Source organism: Podarcis liolepis, assembly GCF_965112155.1.
Source record: "Podarcis liolepis genome assembly, chromosome: 13".
Classification (NCBI taxonomy): domain Eukaryota; kingdom Metazoa; phylum Chordata; class Lepidosauria; order Squamata; family Lacertidae; genus Podarcis; species Podarcis liolepis.
Genome location: NC_139573.1, coordinates 28,549,934 through 28,574,992, shown reverse-complemented (window position 1 = coordinate 28,574,992; position 25,059 = coordinate 28,549,934). Strand labels below are relative to the sequence as shown.

Sequence of the window (25,059 nt, the reverse complement as noted above, 5' to 3'; positions counted from 1 at the left end):
AAGAGAATTGGGCAAGGGGAGCCAGGAGGGCTGCCATAGATTGGCAAGTGTCCTCATCTCCCAGTCCATCATTCAAGCCCTGTGCAGGATATCTGCCTGGCAACAGGACTGACATGTCCTGAGTTGCTGTGGCTCCTCCCAATTCTGTTCCTTTGAGCTTACCTCCTACAGGTCATCCCTCCTATCTCGGCCACCAGTGCCCTCTCATTGATTGGCTCCTCACTCTGTTCTTAGTAATCCTCTGGGTCTCTCAGCCAATGGGTGGGCATCCAGCTGTGACTTTAACACCTATAAGTCTGAAGTGGTGGAAATAGGTAGGGAAGCTTGGGGGTGGGTCTCCATTTTGATGAGCCTTTACCAAGAACTAGCACAAACAAGATGCACCCTGATTTCTTCCCCACCCACATTTATGCATGTGACTCTTTCGATTTCTGACTTTTCTTCTTCTCCTCCTCTTCTCTGTCTTTCTGCCCAATCCCAACCCCCTTTACCTTCCCAGGTGACGGACATGATGCAGAAAGCTTTGTTTGATTTTCTGAAACGCCGATTCGATGGCAGGTGTGAGCAGAAGCCTTGGGGACGGGTGGGGATCTAATATCTTCCATTTGTTCTGTGATCCTTGTATCAAGATCCTGGTGCTGGAGTTACCATAGGGGAAACCTGAATGAAGACCACAGGAAATGGAAGGGGGGGCAGATTTTCTGCCTCCCACAATAAGTTTTATGCTGTCCCCATTAGCATTGGTCCATTTCCAAATGCTTCTTCCCCATTTCCTGGACATGAAGACCAGAAACTTTTGCTAAGGTGCTCCAGTTTTTGTGAATACACAGCTAGATCCAATTGCCTTGAAAACAAAAACAAAAAAGCTGTTTTCCTAGTTCATGAAGTTGTAGGGCACTTCCAGACTGTTGCTATTCAGTCACACACCCTCAAATTCAGGCTGAGCAATTATAGTTGTTTGGGAGGTCTCATGCAACAACCCCACCTTCCCAAAAGATCAGATATGCTGTGATAAGGAAAGTGAGGGGGATGCACTGCACAGTGTGGGATGACACTTGCTTTGATGCAGCGTCATCTAACCTCCCCACAAGCAAATTGGAATAAATGCTTGATAGACAGGAAGCACCCTTAAAAACCTGAGGTTTTGGGGGGTTGTTAAGTGGACACTAAAAGGACTTTCACTAGTACTGTAGGTAGTTAAGACTCCCTGTGTTGTAGCACAGCGGCAAGGATGAAAGAGTCCTGGTAATCAGGGATGCCTGTGGGAAATGACCTTTGCCCCCTTGAGCCTCTACTCCTGTCCTTCACAGAATATCTATCACACGTGTGACAGCTGATATCTCCTTGGCCAAGCGCTCGGTCCTCAACAACCCCAGCAAACACACCATCATCGAACGCTCCAGCACCCGCTCTAGCCTGGGTAAGGCTGCGCTCAGACCTTGGGAGAAAAGCTTGGCTCTTTGCCATCTCTTGGCAACATTTTCTCCCAAGGCCTTTCCCGCGTGGGAAGAGGGAGGCAAAAAGGGTGACTTTGCCTTTGTGATTGCATGGCACCTAACACCTTGCACGGCACCCGTTTTCAAAAGCTTTTCTTAGCCTGCCTTTCCTCTGATCTGTATCAGCCAGGAGCAGCTTTCCCTGGATTCCTCTGGGTTTCCCATAATGCTTTGCGGCAATGCCCCTTCTCTCTCTGTCGCTGGCAGAACTCCTCTTACCCAATCACGAACTTATTTATATATGTACCTATTTGTAAGCCATGCTGTGTTATAAAATACCACGCAGCGCTGCGCACATCAACCACATCAGTAAGAGATGGTTGGCAGGGAACGTCAGGTTTGAAAAGCCCGTCTGAATAACACTGTTTTTAGAAGATACTGCCCCCGCCAAACCTCTGTTTCCAAGGAGTTCCACAGGGAGCGCCTGTCATACTTAAATACTTGCCTCTTAGTAAAGACCAGCCAGCAGTGGCATAGCGTGGAGAGGGCGGCTAAATTTCTGAGGGGGCACAACCAGGTGCCCCAACAGGCTACCTCACTGAGGCTGGAACCACACCCAGGCCAGGCCTTCAAGGCTGGGGCAGCCCCTCCTTCTCCTCATGGCCAGGTGAAGGGATACCTGGACGTGCCCTGCTCCTGGACTGGCTGAGAGGGTGGGAGGGCACCAGTGCCGCCCACTGAGGAGGAAGGAAGAGGAAGGTGGGAAAGCACTGCTGGAGACTCCCTTGGTTAGACACTGGCCAGAGAAAGGACTGACAGCTTCCCAGTCCACCAGGGCGGCCCAACGCTTGCCTCACCCTGGGTGCCGGCAACCCATGCTATGCCCCTGACAGCCAGATCTCAGGGGCAGGTGGGACCAACAAAACTGCCCCATTAGAAGGAAGACCTCCGCGATCTTCTTGAGCTGAGCACCAGGGCTGTTTCCGTATCATGAAATATCTGTATCCTGGGTTGGAGAGGGACACACTTGGGTGTGCTTGTGAGAGTCTCTCCCCCACCCCACCCCCGCATCATAATGCATAGTGTGGAAACTGTTCCCAAAAGTCCAGGTTTCGGTGTCAGAAGTGTTGTCCGCATTCGAGTTCATCATGGGATATGTTGCCATCTTGTCTAAACCTACCTCCATGCATGGGGCAAGGGGAGGGGAAACAGGACGCTCCTTAATTAATACCTCAGCTACCTTCTCTGTTTTCAGCCCCCCCCCCCCCCGCTATGGCATCAGACTTTGGGGGTTCTTTTTTCTTTTTTACTGCTCCCCAACAAATCCAACTCACTCTTCTCTTTTTTTTCCCCCTCCTCCCCCGCTTCCCACAATTTTCTTTCCCCCGTGTCTGTGCCTCCTCTTCCTTTCTCTGCTCCTGATACAGATGTCTTGGGTACGTAACCTTTAGCCCCCGCAAGCTCTCGGTTGCCCCCCCCCTCCAGTGCAAATTTAACTAGCTTTAACTTCCCCCTCCGCAGAATGGGAAAGATGTTTTGTTGAAATGGAAAAAAAGATCGAAAACAGCTTTTCCTTCTGGGAGAGGTGGGGGAGGGAGAATTTCAAAAACACAGAACAAAAGCGCACTTACGCTTTGGCTTCGCCCAAAAGCGATAAGGTGTTTTTTTTTGTTTGTTTTGAAATTCGCCCTTGTGTTTGGGAAGTGAAAAAATGGTGAGTCACCACTGTCTTAGCGTTCTCACTATCTTTTCAATTGCTAGACTCTTTACCAGAGTATTTTTTAAACCTGAACTTAAAATGTGGAGTTGATGTGGGGGGGTGGGGGGTGGGCAGGTGAATCGGAATATTATAAATGAAAATAAGTAAATAACGTTTCTTGCTGGGGGAAATTGCTCAGGGACTGAAAAAGGAGAGGGGACTGTTTTTTGTTCTGCTACAGCCTAGTTAAGAAATTTGGCTAAGCAATCTCAGAGCCCATTGATGTTAACGAGAACAGAACTACAGGACAGTCCTATACATGTCTACTTGGAAGGCAAGACCTACTGAGTTCAACGTGAAAGTAACTAAACTTTGCAATTTATTGCATGGTTTCTTACTGGAGAAAAAGTGAGGGGCACTCAGCACAGTCCATTGAAAGGAACTTATTGTTTATCTTTCCTCAAGATAGTTCTCTCCCTTTTGATCCTCATAACTGTCCTGTGAGGTCGGCAAGACTGAAAGAGAAAGGGACTGGCCCAAGGGATTTGAATCTGGGTCTCTCCAGTCTGACACTCTGACCACTACGCCACACTGGATCTCATGCTGGGACCTGCAGGGCCACATCCCCAAGAACACAAGATGCTCCTGGGCAGCCATAAGAAGCCCATATCCAGCATCCCACATGCAGAGCAGCTAGTGGACAGCCCAAAGTAGCACCCAAAGTACCTGCAGGCAATCTTTGGGGGGGGGGGCAGAGCACGGAGATCTTTGTCTGCCAGCCAGCCACTTTACGCATGCCTGAAGTAGAAAATCAAAATGGCATCTGCACAACACACACACATACTTTCACTTAAGGAACAACCCATGGGGATGTTTTCCTACACAATCCCCATTGAAATGAATAGGTGCTGCGCAGTTCCTGTTCATTTCATTGGCTCTTGCACAGGGGAACGGAATGTGTTCTCCAGGCCAGAAATTTGCCTCCCTTTTAACTGTGCCCAAACTCTTGCGGCCTCCACCTCCCCTTGCTTTGCCATAGTGCTGCCAAGAATCAAATGCAGATCTGTGGACGGGGCTGACTGTTGACTATTCAGGAGCCCAAGGAATGGTTTTCTGTCCGCGGGGACAGAAGAGTTGACCTGCACATTTTTTTCCACAAGTGCAACATTTTGCAACCTGTAGGGTCTTAACCTGCAAGTGAGAATAATGAATAATGGCAAAATCTGCGCAGCCTGCAGAAGTAGAGCCTTTAATGCTAAACAGGATCTGGAACAGCAAAAGGGAGGTATGAATGATGCTGCAGTTTCTTTGCATAGCGATGTTGACCATGTCTTCCTTTTCCCTGCCACTTGGCTTGCCTTCTGACTCCATAGCTGAAGTGCAGAGTGAGATTGAGCGCATCTTTGAGCTGGCCCGCACCCTGCAGCTGGTAGCCCTGGATGCAGATACCATCAATCACCCGGCTCAACTGTCCAAGACTTCATTAGCGCCAATTATCGTCTATATCAAGATATCCTCCCCCAAGGTGAGCAGCCTTTGTCTTTTCTTCCTCCCGATCACACTAACGGTGCTGGGATTAGGGAAGAGGTTGGCAGAGGATCTTAGACTATTTTGGTGTCAGACCTCCTTCAGAACTCAGTAGGAGTGAGGGTAAGAACAGCAGATTAGAATGTACCATGTCCGAAGGCAGGGCTGGCTCAAGGCGTTTTGCTGCCTGAGGCGAAGGACAAGATGGCACCTCCCCCAAGTCATGCACAGAAGCCAATTGGACTGGCAGTTTTATGTTACTCCAATACTGGTGAAAGTATACTTCCTCAGCACTTGAGGGCAACAGAATAATGTAGGGGGCATAAGGCAGATCACATGGCACTCATAGCTCTGGCCACACACCCCTCCTCAGCATCTGCGCCTGAGGCTGCTGCTTCACTCTGCCTCCTTGTAGGGCTGACCCTGTCCAAAGGCTTGTATGTATAGCTACAGGAATGCCAAGCTAAACAGATCCATCGTTCATTTACCTTGTGGGCTAAAAATGTGAGTTTGCACTGAGCATACATTTATGAGTGCAAAATCCATAGTTTGGGAGGGGGCTCCCTGCCACACTTCTGATGTGCTTCAAATGCATATTTGAGTGTGTGGTATAAAATACCAGACTCTGGGGTTTGGGGGGTGGGGCTCTTTTTCTTTTTAAGAAAAAGACAGACACTTCTAAAAGGCAGACAAGTGCCCAACATACATGAATATCATGTATTAGGTAAAGGGACCCCCTGACCATTAGGTCCAGTCGCAAACAACTCTGGGGTTGCGGCTCTCATCTCGCTTTACTAGCCGGTGTACAGCTTCCGGGTCATGTGGCCAGCATGACTAAGCCACTTCTGGTGAACCAGAGCAGCGCACGGAAATGCCGTTTACCTTCCCGCTGGAGCGGTACTAATTTATCTACTTGCACTGCGTGCTTTCGAACTGCTAGGTGGGCAGGAGGAGGGACCGAGCAATGGGAGCTCACCCCATTGCGGGGATTTGAACCGCCAACCTTCTGATCGGCAAGCCCTAGGCTCAGGGGTTTAGACCACAGCGCCACCTGCGTCCCAGATCATGTATTAATGTAATGTAATTAACATCACTTGCAAGTTACTTCTTACAAAACCTGGCAAGTGTCAAATGACCACCGTAGGTTTCTCAGGAATCTGCCTTATACCAGTGATCAGCCCTTTGGTTAATCTAGTTCAAGGTTGTCCACAAGAACTGGGAGCAGCTCTCCAGGATTTCAGACAGGCTCCTGTCCCCCCTCTACCTGGAGATGCCAGGGACCTTTGCATGCAAACTGTGTGCTCAGACACTGAGCTGTGGCCCTTCCCCTCTGCAAAAATCCTGGAATTGTTAATTGCTCTATGAGGAAAAATATGTAAATCAACCATCAAAAGATCCAGATTTCATGAGAGTTGAAGAACAGCCGGCATTTGTGTGCTTCCTTCCTGCCTGTCATTTAGTTACGTATGTCCTGTTCTTGCAGTCGCATTTTCAAAGTTAATTTTGCCGCTATGAGAGAGAGAACTTTTAAGGCTGCGTGAGTTACCCACCTTGGACTCCTTCCTTCCAGCCTGATTATTAGGCAGAGTGAGGCAGCTGCCTCAGGCTGCTAAGTGTCATGAAGCGGTAATGAATTGTCATTCATCGTTGTTGCGTTTTTTACTGCCAGGGGAGGGGGTGGTTCTGTTTCAGGTGTCAAGCAACTTGGCTAACATTGAGGCGCGATGCTTTTGGATTTGGGGGTGGGAGGGAGGGAGGGTTTTGCCTACTTCTTGGGTTGATTTGATCCTGTGAGTGACAAGTCTTAACTGTGTTCATGAAGGCTTCCTCCCCGGTAAGGATTGTACACCCTAAAACGTTTCCTGAGGCTAAGTCCTTGTTAGGCTAGCTGCAGTGGTGTGGCAGACTAGGAACAGGAGCACCCTTTGGCAGGGCCCTCCTCCTTTCCAGTCCTGTTTCCGGCCCCCTTGGGCACCCTAACATTTCTTCTCTCCCTCTCCCCCAATGTCTTTACCCAACAGGTGCTGCAGAGACTGGTGAAATCGAGAGGCAAATCCCAAGCCAAGCACCTGAATGTGCAGATGGTGGCATCGGACAAATTGGCACAGTGCCCCCCTGTGAGTCCTGTGGTGCATCTCCCTCATGCTCTTTTCCAGCCCATTTCAACCTGGTGTCCTCCTGACTACACCTCCCATCAGCCCCTGCTGGTGCGAACCCCCTGCTCATTTGACACACACACACACCAATACAAGCGCTTGCGCTGCCTTCTGAAAGCCGAGTAAAGGAGGTGCTGAGCTTTGGGAAGAAGGCATGAGGGCTCTGACTGGGTCTTAGAGTCCTCCCTCCTGCTTCCCAAAGCCTAGTTACTGCTTTCCTGGCTTTGGGAAGGGGGAGGGAGGGCTCTAGGACCCTGCCCATAGCCTTGCATCTCCTTCCCTAAGCCTGGTGCCTCTCTCAGCTAAATTTGGGGAGGCAGTGCAAGAGCTGTGTGTTTGTGTGTGTGTCAAATTTTGGCTTCGTTCCCCTCTCCCACACAACAATGCAGTGTGCGGCCTGCAGGTTCCATGTCAAAGTACTCTTGCGGCCCACTTGGTATGAAAAGTTGGCCTGCCCTGATCTAGCTCCATATTGTCTACACTGATGGCCGTGGCTGTCCAGGGTTTCAGACAGGGAGTCCTATCTGGAGATGCTGGGAATTGAACCTGGGGTCTTCTGCATGAAAGGCAGGTGCTCTACCAATAACCCTTGGCCCTTTCCCAAAATTGTGGTCCAGCAACATCTGGAGGGCCACAGGTTCCCCACCCCTGATTTAAGCAGATGCTACACAGTTATTATGCCAGCCCACTAGTGACTACCATTGCAACCCTATCTAACCCATGCCTCCACTCCTGGTCCCCTGCCCCTATCATTCTGCACTTGCTCACAGGGCTGAATCCTTCCCTCTCTGTCTCTGCAGGAGATGTTTGACATCATCTTGGACGAGAACCAGTTGGAAGATGCCTGCGAACACCTGTCCGAGTACCTCGAAGCCTATTGGAAGGCCACGCACCCTCCCAGCAGCAACCCGCCCAATCCGCTGCTGACCCGCACCATGGCGACGGCCGCCTTGGCTGCCAGCCCCGCCCCAGTCTCCAACCTCCAGGTACAAGTGCTGACCTCGCTCAAGCGCAACCTGGGGTTCTGGGGAGCGAGGGGCAGCCTGGACCAGGGGCTGAGCGGAGCTGTCCGGGTGGAGGAGCACGAGCTGTAGCTTTCGGGGAAACCCGGGATAGTTGTTCAGAAATGAAGAAATGAGCACAGGGAAGCCTTACTAATGAGGGCTCCCCCTACCCTACAAAGGACTTGTCAGTGCTGCTGTTCAGTCAAGGCGATCTCTCTTTCGCCTCCCTGCCCCTTCTCCGAAGCTGTCCTGCTAAAGTACACACACAAACACCCCTTTCCCTCGCAATCTGACTTTGATTAAAGGATGACCTCGGCGAGTTACCAGCACATCTCTCCCGCCCTACACCCCGCCGTCTCTTATCTTTCGAGCAATGCTTCCTTGGGGACATCAGAGAAGCGTCTCAGCTAGGAAAAGTGGGTTTGTCGTTTAGGGCAGGTTCTGTGGGCTGCTCTGAACCAGATCTAAAACGGCATCACAAAGGAAGGATTTTCCTCCACCTGCTCATGGGAAAGAAGTCAGTCGGCTTTCCAGTGTGCTGTGTGAATGCAGAGCCTGGTTTCCAGCAGGGGCAGGTCCATTATGCTGCCGAGTTGCCCTCAAAGACCCGTTTTGGCCCTGCAGGTAGTGCCTCCCTCCCACTCCCATCTGCCACACATACTTTGTTCCATTCTCTTAGCACACAGGGTGAATTTGGGCAACTGCTTCGCAATCCACTTTTCTAACAAGCAGTGATTTCTAGTCACCAAGTGGCAGGAACCCACTGGACTAAAGGGGTCTGTAAGGTGACAGGGTTTGTACGGGGCCCCACTTTGGATAATCTGGCAGGAGCACGAAGTCTATGACCTTACGGATTCCTTCACAATAACCGTGGTCTGCTGAGTTTCTGCCACCTAGTGACAGGAAGTCATGTTACTTGGGAGGCTGGGGAGCAGTTGTGGCTGCAGTAGCTCGCATCAGTGGTTATACCTCATCAATATAACCTTGTCCGCTTGATTCCCATGGCCTCAGTGCAAAGCATTTACTGGCAGGCAAAACCATATTGTCAGAATCTCGCCGCCAGAGCTGGGTTACTTTTTACATTGACGGTGTCCTGCATCGTTGCCTAAACCTTGGCCAAGCCAAGGACCGATTGCCAAGCATAGCAAGCTGAACAGAGCTCCATCAAACTCATCTCTCTTGTGAGCTAAAAAGAAGAAGAAGAAGAAGTTTGCATTGAGCAGAAATAGATTTATTGTTGCAGACTCCACTTTTTTGCTTGGGTGGCGTGATGCCTGCCCATTGTTCAAATGTGAATTTGGACATGCTTCAAATGCATGTTTGGGTTTATGATGGGAAACCCCATGCTGTTTGTGTTGTGTCACCTTTTTAAAAAGAAAAGGGCAAACTCTGAAGTGGTTAAACAGAAGTGACCATCATTCCCCCAAAGGTGTTTAGCTGTCAATAAGTTTACCACCTTCACATCTGGCTCCCAGTGCTGTTTTATTGCATGGCGTGGTAAGTGACTGCTGTTGCTGCTTTTACATATAAATAACAGCAGGTGGTCCAGCTGATCAGCACAGGTGATTCTGTATGTGTTCTGTGTGATGCTAACTATCTTCTTATGTCTTAACTAACTGATGAGTTCTCAAACAGGGTGATGATGAGCCTCTCTCTAACATGGTGCAAACCATGGGAAGCCCCAATTTCTCTATAACCTTGGAGGAGGCAAAGGGGTAGATTGAGATGCAAGTTTTGAACCATATTTTGAAACCATATTTTGCTGCAGGGATGGGGAACCTGATGTTGTTGGACTCCAAATCCCATCAGCCCCAGCCAGCACAGCCAGTGGCTAGGGATGATAGGAGTTGTAGTCCAGCAACATCTGGAAAGCCCCAGGCTCCCCATCCCTGCTCTATTCCATACATTGTGCTCTGCACCACACATAGAATGCCATGTCCGAAGAGCAATTTCAGACAAAAGTGGCAGATCATCATTCTGAGGATCTCTGCCTGGAACTGTCCCAAACTCCCCGCCCCCACCCCCTCCCATCTCCCTCTTTTGCAAGTGTTTTCTGGCTTCTGCTAGTAGGGATGGGGAAGACATTCAGTTCAATTCGCATTTGAAGCCAAAACCTTAAGAAATTTGCACTTTCCAAAACAATTTGAGAACCGAAACCCAGCCAGTCTTCAAGATTCACACTTGCACCGATTTGGCAATGCAGTCCTCCACTTGAACAAAGATTGCAAAAATGTGTGCATTAGGGGGACACGTGCAAAATATATTAGTGAAAATAACACAGTAAAATGCAATCTGTTAGGAGAAATTGCTTACAATGATGTGTCCATTAATCTAAATTCAGTACAAAAAAAGGTTTATTAGGAGAAATTTGCACCAACCTGTTAGAGAAGTTTTATGAGGATTTAAAAAAAAAAAACCAATCTTCAAATGGCTGTAGAAATGTAGAGATCTGAATTTGAGATGGGGAAAAGTGAGGAGCTGAAACCAATGGATCTTTCCATCCCCGTCTGCGAGGGGGTCTAAAATCCATGCTTTTTTGTTCTTATTTTTGACTTGCTTAACTCCCAGGTCCAGAAAAATCATATGTCTTTGCAGGGGAAACTTTCCCTAAGATTTCATGCGGTTTGCCAGGCCAGAGTTTGAGAACCCCTTGTGCTAACCTGTTTTGGGGCGCTGCAGCAGCTGCTGCTGCTGTGTCATGGCCGCACTAACTCTTGTCTCCTTTCTCCCTTTCTCATGCATGGTGTGTGGTGAATGCCTCTTTCCACCAGGGACCCTACTTAGTGCATGGGGAGGAGCCGCTCGACCCAGAGCACACCAGCCTGCACGACTATGCGGGGCAGCTGGCTGGGCATGGCCAGATCCGCGCCGCGCCGCCCCCCTCCCACTTTGCCGCCCGGGGCCTTTCCCGCCAGGACACCTTTGATTCGGAGACGCAGGGCAGCCGCGACTCTGCTTACACTGACCCAGCGGATTCCTGCATGGACATCGAGACCGACCCCTACGAGGAGCCGGAGCCTCGTCGCGCCCACTGCCTGGGCCACCGCCGCCTCCAGGGGTCCTGGGAACCCGAGGAGCCAGAGCAGCAGCGGGGCCACCTCCGGGGGCACCGCCACCCCCAGCGCCAGGGTTCCTGGGAGGCCGAGGAGCCCGACCGGCAAAACCACAACCGGTCTCTCCGCGGGCACGGCAAGGGGCGGGAGCGCTATTGCCAGAGCGAGGAGGAGGAGGGCTTGCGCCGCAACCACAACGACGTAGAGGACTGGGCGCGAGACGCCTATATCCGCTAAGGCCCTGAGGGGCAGGGCTTTTATCCGCTGAGGGAGAGGCCTCTTCCCACGCAGAGCCTTGGGGACAGGAGCTGTCTTCAGTTGCCTGGCACCCGGGGGGTAGGTCCAGCCTCTCCAGAGGATTGTCCTTCACCCACCAAGCGGTTTGTGGGCAGGCATATAGCGTTTGCGCCTCAGAAGCAGCACCATCGCTGGCCGGGTCTGCGTGAACTCCCTTTCCTCGCCACCCTTCTCTGGGGACACCTTCCACCTCCCCACCCGCTCCTCTGCCTTGCCATTTGTGCCAACAACCTCTTGGACCACCCTTGTCCTGCCAGCCAGCCAGCCAGCCAGCACTGCCTGGCCTTTTCCCTCAAGGTCACAAACAATCACATATACCTTAAATAACGAAAGCTCCCCTCTCTCCTCAGAGGCCCCCTTGTGGACCTGGAGAGGGAGAGGGCCAGTCTCCACTGGTGCCTGGAATCACCCCAACACTTGGGTGGCAGCTGAGGTGGACCAGCTGACCGTGTGCTTGCTGGCTGCCCCTCCTGAGATCCTGCGTGCCTCGCCCCATGCAAGGCCAAACTGCTCCCAAATGAAGAATCCGGCCCTCTCCCCTCTATAGGTTTACACCATCATAGATCTCTTTCTTTGCCTGTCTCGAGGTGCTTTCCCGGCCCAACCGCTGGGGTGCGGGTGGGTGGGATGGAGGAGAGGCAAGGGGAAGAGTCAAAACCGTCTCCTAGTTTTCTGTCATAGGATCAGCTTCTCTGCCAGATCCTCTCCAGTGCCTACGAAAGAGAAATCCAACCCCGGCCACCTTAAACTCTCCAGCCCAACCCATCCTCCAGTGCCTCAGCTCACGACCCTCTTGGATGTATGTCACCTGCTGGGCAGATCCTGGGCATGCAGGGTGTGTGCATGTGTGTGTGTTGTTGTGTGCCGCGCTTGGCAGGGAGAAAGGCTCCGGACTGTCCGTGTTCATAACCAGCTGTGGTTTTGCTCTTAACGCTGAGTTTGGAGACCTCTTTCCAGCACATGTGATAGCTTGGCCTGGGGTGTTTCGCAGGTGAAAAGTAGAAAGGTATTGCCACCATTCTGAAACCAGAGAGGTGAAGTGATCCTTCCTGACTAAAAATGGCCGCCTGCTTACACTTGCTGAAGGTGTGCTGCCTTCTCTCACAGCAGAAAACTGAATCCATCCCACTGTTGCCTCTTCCTTTCGGAAGGTTGTCGTTGGGTTAGAATTTCCCTTTCCATCAAGACTCGGGGAAACCAGCCTGTCTCTGTCTTGCAAAATCAGACTCCTCGGGAGTTTTGCCAGTGTGTGTCGAGGGGAGCCAGTAGCAATTGCTGCTTGGCGTGGTTCTTGTATATCTGCAGTTCAAGCACATGGCTCCCACTGGAAAGAAATGAATGGTGGGATGGATGGAGTGGGCTGCACAGCCGTTAAGTGCAGTCCTTTACCTGCCACCACTGACCCCTCCTGTGCCTGCTTTGGAGCTCGGGACCAAGTGGATCTGCGGAGGCTGTGGGTGGCCTTCAGCCTAGAGATTTTGTCCCTCCCTCTATAAGCCCCAGAGGGAAAATAATAGCTGTGGTTGCTTCTCCAAATGTCAGCAGTACCCAGTAGGTTCCAGCTTACCCAGGCTCAGCTTTTGGGCTCTTCTCTTGTGCCAAAATCTGCCCTTAGGTGCAAAGACCACACTTTTGAAGGCTGACCCTTCACCCTTGCTTAGAATGTAACTGACACCCTTGACATCTGAATGCAACACACTTCTGGAGTTTGCCTTTTCCCCCAGAAATCTGACAACTACGTTCCACCTTCTCTTGAGGCTGCTAAGATAGAGTTTTGGGTAACTGGGGTGCTTTTTGTTTTTGTTTGTTTAGCGATGTACATTTTATTTGTGGCATAATTCCCACAAGGCTCCCTGACCCAACTGAAGCCCATCCTCTGTTTCCATCATCCCTTTCTTCCCCTGTGTGGTTTGTAACTGACACACTGGGTGCCCCAGTCTCCGTTAAAACAGCACTGCTGACTTCAGCATGAATGTAAAATTATTTGAGGTGAAGAAACTGGAAACTTGTTTGTCAGGCAGAAAATAGCATGTGAAACATGGCCTTAGATCAGCCCTTCAGGCCTTACCTGGGCTAAAGCTCTAGTGAGTTTGGCATATTCAGCTAAGTGGGAGAAAAAGACGCTTAATGTGGCCTATGACCTAATCTACAAGTGCACCTACCAGGAACATATGAGCGGTGTAAAGTTAAAGAAGGCAAGGTACAAGACTAATTGCTAATGAGAAATGCAGGTTGGAAATTGGAAACCTTGCTGGCGTGGGGTGGAGCCTGCCCTTGTTGCCAGGAGGACAGTGGACTTGCTATCTTCCTGTTCTTTTTCAGCTACAGTGAATCCATCCCCTTCCCAAAAAAATCAATTTGTAATTCCCACAGACATTGCCAGATACTGTTGGTTCTACTGTTGGGGGTGGGGGTGATATTCTGTTAGGGTTGCTGGTGTTGTTCCCATAGTTTAAGCTGCTGTCCCTTATCCCAGAGCCTTGTACACCCACCGCACTTTAATGGACATCCTTTATATCAAACGCTGCAGTTCAAAGCGTTGCTTGTTTTCGAAATATTGACCTGGGAGCCTTGGAAGTCCTTTGCGTGTTGAGACATAAAAGACCTTGGAGACAGGAATAGAACACCTGAGTTCCTTAGGTCCAACTTAGCTTTAGGTTGTTTCGTTTTGTGCCACGACCAGGGGATTTAACATACAAAAGGACAAAAGTGGACCTGGTACGCCTTCAAGTTTGCTTCTACAGTGGATTTCACATGTCTGACTCTCTCCCCTCCTGTTTCTAAGAGATACAAATTCACAAGGTCAAGTGCTCTCTACACAACGTTCTCCCCCCCCCAAAAAAAACCCTCAGCCTTTCTTGTTAGGCGAGAGTTGTAAAAGACCAGCAAAGAAAAATATGGCAAAGAGGATTTGAACAATGAGAAAAGTGAATTTGTTGCTTAACAAGTTAATTTAAGAGAGTTTATTTTATATTATTTATTCTTAGCATTGTTCCGTGGGGTAGGGATTCCTTGGCCAAACTTGAATTCTTTGTAGTAAATAGCTTCACCAGAAACCCTTATAACTGGAGGTACTGTATAAAGTGGGGAGGCATTTTCAAGAATGTGCTACTGAGTTTTCAGATAATGAAGCATGACCAGTCCCATCCCCTGGCTTATATTTGCATCCCTCTGATTTATTCTCCACTTTGGGTTGCTTTGTTGTTTAATTTGGGGGGTTGGGGGGGTAGAGAAGGCTATTGGATATAGAGAATAAATTCTGCCATGTCTCTGCCTCGCCATTATTACAATTGATTTTTCAGTGCTCCAATGACCCATCCCCATTACCATGGGAATAAAAGTATTTTATAAAATGCACTTTGACATTTTTATTGAGATGTGGAAGAACACAAAAATGCACGCACACAAACACAGCCCCCAAAGGAGGGAGTGCTGGGGTGTTGTTTCAAATATCCAGACCTTTCCCTGTGTGAGAAAGATACCTCACACAGAAAAGCAACCTGTACATCAGTAAACATGTAGAACCAGCAATGTGAGTATTTTAAGGGTACTGATGTGTCAAGAAATCCAAGCTGCTACACAGCAATCCCCTGGAAGGGCGGCTGTTGTAGGGGGTGGCTGTCAGAAAAGCAATGTGAAACTACCTTAAATGACAAGTGCTATTGCAATGTATGACCTTGTGAACATGACCTTGCCTCTGATTCTTATCTAGCTGAAATGCCATTCACATTCAGGCTTAGCAAAACTGCAAGGCTTGTAGAAGTGTAAAAAAAGAGAGAGAGATGTTTTACAGAGAACCCTAAGAGAGTCAAAATGCACAATGATGCCTGAGTACGTGTGCGAAGTACAGTGGTACCTCGGGTTAAGTACTTAATTCGTTCTGGAGGTCCATTCTTAACCTGAAACTGTTCTTAACCTGAAGCACCACTTCTAATGGGGCCTCCTGCTGCTGCCGTGCTGCTGGGGCACGATTTCTGTTCTCATCCTGAAGCAAAGTTCTTAACCCAAGGTACTATTTCTGAGTTAGCGGAGTCTGTAACCTGAAGCATATGTAACCCGAGGTACCACTGTAGATTGATGGGGGGGCACAAGAAGGGAGGAAAAATGGAACACAATATCCCAAAAGAGGTCATTGTTGGCTGCAACCCTAAACAGGATTATTCCATACAGCAACGTTTTACTTACATACGTGTGTACACCACCAGAGCTTTCCAAACTTTTCATGTTGGTGAAACACTTTTTAGACATGCATCATTTTGCAGCACAGTAATTCCATTTTAATAGCAAACCGGAGGTTAAACTAACCCCTTTCGAGCCCCAGGAGAGGGCGTGACGCATCTACACACTGCAGCTGACACACTAATGTGTTTGGAAAGCTCTGGTGTAACCCTACTCTGTGCACAGGATTGTTTTGGGCATGGAAGTGAATGTACATAGTTCACAGGTGGAGACACTGCCATTGTGATGCTTCCACCACGGCACCCCTTCAAACTCAAGCACAGGGCAGAGTGTCTGCGGAGGAAGAAGGGAAGCTATGCAGCTCAGGGGTGGGGCATCTGCCTGGCGTGTCGAAGGTCCCATGTTCAAGCCAGGTAGGGCATCTCCATTTTGTCTGCACCCAGGCAGCTCTGGCGTACAGGCTCTCAGTCTGTATACACACTATATACATCTGAAGCACATTCTTTTCCTCAAAGAATTCTGGTCACTGTAGTTCGATAACGGTTGCTGGGAGCTGTAGCCAAGTGAGGGGTAAACTACAGTGCCCATAATTCTTTGAGGGAAAGAATGTGGTTTGAAGGCATAGTGTGTAGTACACAGCCTTGTTTTCTCTAGGCCTAGTGTTTCAGTTTTTCCTCACATGTGACCTCACATTTCTCCTTCAGCTTTCCTTCCTCCAAAGCTGTACTGTCTGGCTACCTGCCCCTGCTCCAGCAAGGCCTCTGCTCTCTCCAGTGAGCACAACGTTTGGCCACCACCCATTTTACTCCTTTCCTTCAGCTACCCCAGCCTCCTTGGTGCCTGCCTTCCACTCTCAGCTGCCCAGGCCGCAGCCTTCCTACCCAGCACTCTTGCCTGGTATCCATATTTCCCCTCACAGAGCCACAGTTTCCAGAGCGGTTTAACAAGCAATCCCTTTCCGTACAGGACTCTTGAGAATTGTAACTTTGTAAGGGGAATAGGGGTCTTCTAACAATTCTCATTGCCTTTCACGAACTACAGTTCTCAGAATTCTTGGAGTGTGTGTGTGTCATGAAGTGGTATCAAGAGTGCTTTAAATGTCATGTGGCCTTGGCAGTATGTTTCAGAATACCGTCTGCTGGGGTGCGTGGCCAAACTACATTGCCATCACCATTGGTTGGTTAGGATTTGGTTAGCCCAAATCCAGCCCCCACAACACACCCGATTACAGCAAAGGTGGCGCTGGTTAAATCAGACCCCCCCTCCCCCAAGTCCAAATCCAGCGCCCCGTTGCATACAGAAGTCTTGCGCTCCGCAGACCTGGACGGAGCCACATTGGATTTAATGAAAACAGCAAGAATGCCTGAACCTCTGTGCTCGGGACTTCAACTTCCCCTGGTGTTTTCTGGTAAGTACTGCTGCTAAACTATTTTTTGTTTTCACTAGAAGATTTTTCTTGGGTAACAAAAGTACATACAGTATCTCTGTTGCCAATTCATAGTGTCAGCTACAATTAAGTGTGAGACCTTATTGTGCGTCAGGCTCTGAGGCGTGGGGAGCAGCGGGAGTGGCACTCTAGGAGGCTGAGGCAAGCCAGGGCCAACAGCCCAGCTCCCTAGCTGGCCAGGTGGGGCTCGCTAGCTCTGGAGGAGGGGTGTGATTCCTCAGCTGGAGCAGGCTTAGAACAGGTGAGGGTCACCTGCCTCGTCAAGCCCAGGTGCTGCAATCAGTATGCAAAGTACAAAAGGGAAGCAGAGCTGAGGGGCTGGGTCTGATCAGCCGCCCATGTTGATGGGCAGATTGGATGCTCTAGGGTCTGTGGGACTGTGCTTTAGTTTGGACTTTGGACATGTGGATTGCTTCTGGACTGGAGACTTGACAAACTGACTCGCTGCCCAGTAGGCCAGGGCTTCAGAACTGGGTGTAGCTGGGACTGGGACACACCAAGCGAAGCAGGGGATCAGGAAGGAAGTACTCACACAGTGATGGAGAATGGTGAGGGGAAGGAGATCAATGCACAGGAACCAGAAACAGCAAGACCCATCACCAGAGCCAGAGGGGGCCCTTTCCCCATGAACATGCGCTATGAGGAGCAGCAGGAGTGGCCCTCTAGAAGGCTGAGGCAGACAAAGGCCCACAGCCCAGCTCCCTAGCTGGCCAGGTGGGGCTTGCTAGCTCTGGAGGAGGGATGTGATTCCTCAGCTGGAGCAGGCTTAGAACAGGTGAGGGTCACCTGCCTCGTCAAGCCCAGGTGCTGCAATCAGCATGCAAAGTACAAAAGGGAAGCAGGGCTGAGGGGCTGGGTCTGATTAGCTGCCCATGTTGAGGGACCATGGCTTGGGTGCTCCTGGGCTTCTATGGGACTGTGCTTTGGGTTTGATTCTGGACTGTATCTTGACTGCTGGACTTCAGACTTGGCTACTTGGATTGACCTTGGACTGTGTTTCCTGACCTCTGGACTTTGCTTGTGTGGATTGACCTCTGGACTTGGCATACTGACTTGCTGCCAGGTAGGCCAGGGGCTCAGGACATGTTTCTTTCAACAGCACAAATGGGGGGGGGGGGAACAGTCTAGATCAGGGGTCAGCAAACTTTTCCAGCAGCAGTCCACTGTCCCTTATACAATGTGGTGGGCCGGACTATAATTTTTTTGGGGGGGATGAACAAATTCCTATGCCCCACAAATAACCCAGAGATTCATTTTAAATAAAAGCACACATTCTACTCTTGTAAAAACACCAGGCAGGCCCCACAAATAACAGAGATGCATTTTAAATAAAAGGACACATTATATTCATGTAAAAGCACTGATTCTGCGGGCCGGATTTAGAAGGTGATTGGGCCTGATCCGGCCCCTGGGCCTTAGAGCTGTTCTGCCAAGCCTTTGGCCAGGGCACAGCCTGACTCCCTCCTTTGGCAATCTACACAGAACTCTACCCAATGGTTGCCATCAATTTGATTTGAAGTAATTTTTAATGAAATGATTTTTAAAATGTTGTCTTATTTTATTGTTAGGCGCCCTGAGCCCGGCTTTGGCTGGGGAGGGCGGGATATAAATAAAAAAAATATTTTTATTATTTATTATTAGTTTGCTATAGACCGATAAGCTTACTATCAGTGATAGGGAAAATCTACGCTAAGCACCTTCTATCTAAACTCCTTACATGGATGAAAAATCTAAATTTACCAGGGAAAGAACAAATAGGTTTCTCCAAAGGTTGCTCTACATTAGAACACTGCCTTATACTTATGCATTTGGTTGAAAAATATAGATCCCAAAGGCAATCTAAGATATATGCTGCTTTTGTAGATTTTCGTGGTGCATTCGACTCAATTGACCGCCCAAAGCTGTGGAGGAAACTCGCAGAACTAAAAATTGATCAGCGCTTACTGATTCTAATACAAAATCTATACTCTTCTAATGTCTGTCAAGTCAAACTCAACACCATAGGTCACCTTTCATCAGATATCCCAAACTCGAAAGGGGTAAAACAAGGATGTATTCTTGCCCCCTTTCTATTTAACTTATTCTTATCAGACTTGCCAGATCATCTTCAAAAAATAGAATCACATGCCCCTAAACTTAATCAAAAACCAGTTCCTCTCTTATTATATGCAGACGATGCAGTCCTACTATCACTAACGAGCTTGGGTCTGAAACGTCTTATATCTTCTCTGACCCTTTACTGCGAATGCAATAAACTCTCTATAAACTATGAGAAGACAAAAATTTTGGTCTTCTCGAACGGTTGGAAACTAGAGAAATGGAAAATAAGAGGGCAAGAAATCCAACAAGTAAAAACCTATAGGTATCTGGGAATCTTATTCCAGAGCAATTTAGGGTGGGCAAATCATCGCACAAATGCCATAAAACAGGCAAAGTGCACCTCATCAGCAGTTGCCCGTTTTTATTATCAGAAAGGTAATCAATTTATTCCTGCGGCCAATCAGATATTTCAAACAAAAGTGCAAGCCCAGATATTCTATGGAATCCCGCTATGGGTCCAAGCATATAACAGTGACTTAAATAAGATTCACTCCTGCTTTCTGAGACGTATTCTTGGACTCCCAGCAGTGATCAAATATGAAACAATGTGTGCAGAAATAGGCATACACACAATGGAATACTGGGCATGGTCCACCTCAATAAAGTACTGGTTACGCTGCCACTTTCGCTGCTCTCCATCAAGCCTGCTCGCTGATCTGCTCAAAGACTCCTATAAATCAAGATGGTATCAGTACCTCGAAAAAAAGATTGAATCTTTAGGCATCGAGCTGGAGCCCCTGTACAATTCTAATGAGCAATACATTTTCCATAATATCCTAGCTAGACTAAAGGATGTCGAGAGACAAAATATTATGGCAGCTGTAAACAAAATTTGCTCCCCCATATTCTATGATTTAAATATCTTAGATAGCAGAGTCAATTACGTTACTAAATTAATAATCCCAGCCCAACGCAGGGCCTTTATGCTGGCCCGGTTGAATGTTTTTCCCTCAGCATTTGTCTGGGGAAGATATCAAAACATCCCTAGAAACAAGAGATTCTGCAGATGCTCTATGAATGTCCCGGACACTGTAGAGCATATTCTCTTTCATTGCCCATTGTACAGTACGCTCCGTCAACGCATGCTGTCCCCTCTTTTGGGTGGTCTGGAACCCCAGCAAGATGAATGTGTGGGATTCTGCCTATCTGACGTTGACCAAAGGATAACGGCGGGGGTAGCCGAGTTTTTGGCTGCAGTCCTCCAAGGAGCAGGTTAACAAGGAAAACCACTGATTCTATATGTATATATATATATATGTTTGTAGCCAACTGCTGCCTTTTTATATATACTTCAAGGCTTTTACATGTTATTTTCCTTTTTACGGTTTTTATTTGTATAATGCCTAATAAAGGTTTGATTTCAACATTATTAGTTTGCCTACCCATGTGGTAACACAAGGAAGCAGGGAAAGTTTCCTCCCAGTAGCGAAGGAAGGTGAGTGCAGGGGGTGTCATCACGGGGGGGGGGGGTGACAAAATGAGTTTTAAAAAATGAAAATTGGGCTCACAAAACTTTTTAGTTCAGTCAACAAACATAGCTAAACGTGACTGGCACTGGGCGCCACACTACGGGGGCTGGCACTGCCAGGCCTGCATCATGCCCAAGCCACACATGTCTCCTGGGAGTGACGTGGTGGCTTGGGCGCCTGCAGGCTGTGAACTGCCTGAAACTAGATTAGGCTGCCATGACTGCTGTTTGCTATAGAAAAGCCATTCACACAATTCCTTATTGCATGAGTGGTGTCTCTAGCTGAGACCCCCGAAAGACATACCCTCCCACATTTCTTTGATGAAAATAGGGACGTCCTATTCCATAATAATAATTTTATTCCTTATACCCTGCCCATCTGATTGGGTTGCCCCAGCCACTCTGGGCAGCTTCCAACATATACTATATGAAAACATAATAAAACATTAAACATTTTTTTAAAAAAACTTCCCAACACAGGGTTGCCTTCCAATGTCTTCTAATCACCTTGGCTCGGGAGTCACATAACTCTGTACCCTCCAACATTTATCTGATGAAAATATGGGCGTGATTGGGAACAGCGGGACATTCTGGAACCAAACCAGAAGCCAGGATGACTTTTGTAAATCAAGACTGTCCCTGGAAAATAGGGACGCTTGGAGGGTCTGCCAGAAGAGAAGCTCTCATAAATGCCCCACTCTAGCTATGCCCTTGGGACTCTTCTCCCCTGTGCTGTCCCCAAGAATTGTTGTAACTGCTAAGGCTCAAGGTCGAACGACGTTATCAAAACATTCATGTACTGATTCAGCTCTGTGGTTTAAAAAAAATAAATTGGCAAGGTGTACCTTGCCTCCACAATTGTCCTTGTATTAGCTCTCCGTTCAGCTGCCTTATTAACAAGCTACGTTTGTCCTGCATATCCTGAAGTGGAAAGAGTCTAGCATCAGCCCAAGAGGTATTTCTGACTCTGGCACCTCTCAAGAGAATCATCAAGTTTCTCAAGCAGTTGCTGAGCTGAGTTGCCCAAGCACAGGCTTCCAAACTGAAGCAGATACTGGCAGTTGGAACTGCTGGGTTCATGCAAATTCTCAAAGCCTCCTCTGTGGCTTCACTGCTTTCCTTTGCACTGGGAATAGGGGGAAAATATTTGGTCCTGTTTGTATTTACAGCTGAATTTATCAAATCCACACTTCACAACACAACATGGCAACCAAAACACGGGCAGTCCTCCAAATTCACACTCCTCCTAGTCTTGCGACACACTTTTCCAACCATTGTTTACAAAAATGCATGTATTAGGGGGTAAAGGAAAATGTTTAGAGGGAAAAAGAACATACAAAATCGAATTGTATTGGGAAACATTGTTTGGGTGGGGGAAGTGTGCATTGGTCAGAGCTACAAAGGTATGTTTATAAGGAGAAATTTGCACTGAAATACTGAATAATTCTCATGAGGATTAAAAAAAAAATAGCAAATTGCTGCAGGAACATGGAGAACTGAACTTAAGATGGGAAAAATGAGAACTTAGGAGAACCAGAACAGACAGGTCTTTCCATCCTTGCCCCACGGTCACCTCTGTTGATCCAAGTACTGTATTTGGATGTGGGCAAGGGTGGAATCACATTTAATGCCTGCAAACTAAGGATTAGCAGTCTGTGGCCCTCCAGTTATTGCTGAGGTCCAGCACCCATCAGCCCCAGCCATCATGGTCAATGGGCATGTAACCCAACAAAATCTGGAGGGCCGCAGGTTCCCCCTCCCTTCTGCAAATGTCACTCATCTCTCTGGTTAGGTACAATTGTGACTTCATGCTAATCACACATACAAACAGGGAGGACCAAGAGGTTTGGTAAAGCATTGGGCACTCCCTGCGTCCAGTGTTGTACGTATTGCCCCCAACAGCACCTGGGCCCATGGAGGTGCATGCCATTTCTAGTAAACCCCATTCACTTCACAGAGCTACAATTCCCAGAGTTCAACTGGGAAGAGGTATGGATTGTTCAACCACTCTGAGGACAGTAGCTTTGTGAGGGGGATAGGGGTCTCCTAACAACTCCTAGCACCCTTCACAAACTACAGCTCCCAGAATTATTTGAGGGGGAAGCCATGAAGTGGCATCACAGTGCTTTAAACATACGGTGTGAATGTGTCCTTAATCACACACACACACACACACACTGCTTTTTTCTAAAAAGAATGTTGGGGTACTCTCATTTTGACTCAAGAAAATCACCATTTATAGTTCAAATTGGGGGAAATAAATACAATAAATGGTCAAAAATACAAAGATTCACAAAATGTTTAGGGGTATGTGTACCCCTGCGTCCCCCCAGAAAAAAGCACTCTGTGTGTGTATGCACACACACACACACTGCTTTTTTTCTATAAAAATAAGGGCCGGTACTCACCATGAAGTTGTTACATTAAGTGCCACACTTTTTAACAACAAAAAGAGGTGCCAGTACTGCATATCCTTGAGTACCCCCTTTAACAAAGCACTTTTAAATCATCGGTGGCACTTTCTTCTTTACCTAATAGTTAATATGTCCCTTCTGGGAAAGCCAGGCAGATGTACATTCTGACTTCTCTCCAAGCTACTAGAAACCCAGCTCCATGGAATCAGCACAAGCGAGTAGTGTTTGTTGGCACAGGAAATTATATGCTGAACTTCTGCTCTCTCAGCCCATGCTTTTGCTACAGACAATGGAGAGAAAACTGTGTTGCTAAGCCAAACCTCAGCTGGTGCTGGACACAGCTGATGGATGGCTGGCCAGCCAAGAGCCACTCAAAGAAGTTATCCAGCTGTCGTCTAGCAGTTTCACTGGGGATTATTATGGTGGGATGGGGGTGTAAAAGAATGCAGAGGCGCATGGTTTATTGGCTGAAATCCAGGCGTTGATCCCATCCTGTTCCTCAGGGCTGTGGACATTTAATTATGAATAAAATTAAGGCCCCTGTTTGTTTAATCTCAGCCCAGTGTGGTGCCCAGACACAGCTTCTGAAACAGGAAGACAGGCTCAGGAAGAGAGGTGCTCCATACGGAGAGCTTATCTCCACCCCACCCTGTCGTGGCTTGAAATGGACACACACAGGTGAATTTTTCCAACACCAGTCACAGGGGTGGACAGAAGGTAGATGATGATCCATGAACTGATCACCAGCCCAATTTCTGGGGGTGGGGGTGGGGAGGAACAAGCTCTACAGCAGGCATCCCCAAACTCGGCCCTCCAGCTGTTTTGGGACTACAACTCCCATCATCCCTAGCTAACAGGACCAGTGGTCTGGGATGATGGGAATTGTAGTCCCAAAACAGCTGGAGGGCCAAGTTTGGGGGGTGCCTGCTCTACAGGATTTCCATGGGGGAAGGGCAGTGTTCCAGTGATTTGTAGACTGCTTTGTCGCCATTCCCCGTGCCATAATCAAATTTCGCAAAAGAACAAATCTTTGCCACTTGAAGTTACCACAGAGCATCTCCTAAGTATCACACGTTAGGTAGAAAATAAGCATGATGCTAACTAGTCAATAGAAATGTATAGAAGTCTGCACATCCAAAGGACAACATAATTTAATTCAGAAATTACAACTGGGGGCTTGCAAAAAAATAAGTAAATTATAGTCTGGAGTGCTTCTGTGCAGGATACTCCATTTCATTTCATTCCAATCCCAAGCTGATCAGCATTTAGAATACTCCATTCCGCCAACAGCTGTTCAGCATTCTGTGGTCACTGAGTGTGCCCACCACCCAGTCTTCACTCTGGTACCTCCTGCTGATGTGTGTGAGCAGTGCCATTTTGTGTACATAAGGACCAGAGAGCTGAGATCACTACAAGTATATATGCCTCTGAATAATTGTGTTCCAAATGTGCTCCAGTACAGTAGGATAGGTTGCTGGTCCATTGCACTTTTGTGCATATTCCCATCTGGCTTGTGGATTGTGCAGTGGTGGAGGAGGGTCAGAAGAAAAATAGCACATGTGAAAACTGGGGAGGAAGAAAGGGAGAAATGAAGGCGAAACTGAAAGCCACGGTGTGACATAGACACACACACACAATGCACAGAATCTGGACTGGGATTGAAATTTTCGCTCAGCCCTGAAGCACGCAAGCTGCCTTTCAGCAAACCACAGGTTCTCATCTCATCTTATCCTGCTCGATAGCGTTGTTCTGAGGATAAAACAAGATTATCTCAGTGCATGCCATCCCGGGCTCTTTGACAACAATGCCACCATGGCCTTCATGGGCCGAAATCCAGGGCTGCACTCAACAGAAGAACCAGTAGCCTCCCCACAACCAGAAAAAAACAACCCCATAGCAGTGCTGGCTTACTGAATCTTGAAGTGGAATCATAATATTGGAAGGAGCCTCAAAGATAATCTAGTGGTCCACCCCCTGCTGGTGCAGGCAAAGCACATTGCCATTTGAAGTGTGTGTGTGTGTGTGTGTGTGTGTGTGTAAGTAACACCATTACAATGTCTAAAATTGCCTAGCTGCGCCACTGCTCCTTGGAGGAAAGATAAGACGCAAAAAAAGAAGTGCTAATGATGATAAAAGGAAAGGGGGGGGGGAGAACCAAGTAAGGCTATGCAGCTGGATCAGCCAGTCAGTTTAGAGATGTATCTGCAGGTCTGAAGCCTATTCCTCTGGGAAAGTGTCGGGAAGTAAATGCGGCACTTAAAAGGAATCTATGGCATTTG

The 25,059-nt window shown here is 48.3% G+C and overlaps 1 protein-coding gene across 7 annotated transcripts in view; it reads left to right on the top strand.

Moving 5' to 3' along the window:
* The window catches only part of CACNB1 (calcium voltage-gated channel auxiliary subunit beta 1), a 53,530-nt gene extending 39,001 nt beyond the window's left edge, over positions 1-14,529 (top strand). For 6 of the 7 annotated variants that reach the window (XM_083472209.1, XM_083472211.1, XM_083472208.1 and 3 more), the window contains 6 exons: positions 500-558; positions 1,311-1,420; positions 4,509-4,660; positions 6,684-6,779; positions 7,619-7,804; positions 10,594-14,529. In XM_083472209.1, the coding sequence (XP_083328335.1) occupies positions 500-558; positions 1,311-1,420; positions 4,509-4,660; positions 6,684-6,779; positions 7,619-7,804; positions 10,594-11,112 (1,122 nt within the window). In that variant the 3' untranslated portion in view covers positions 11,113-14,529. Of the gene's footprint in view, positions 1-499; positions 559-1,310; positions 1,421-4,508; positions 4,661-6,683; positions 6,780-7,618 lie in introns of all 7 variants that reach the window. The other variant, XM_083472212.1, reaches the window with a different exon arrangement.
* The last annotated feature ends 10,530 nt before the right edge of the window (positions 14,530-25,059 follow it).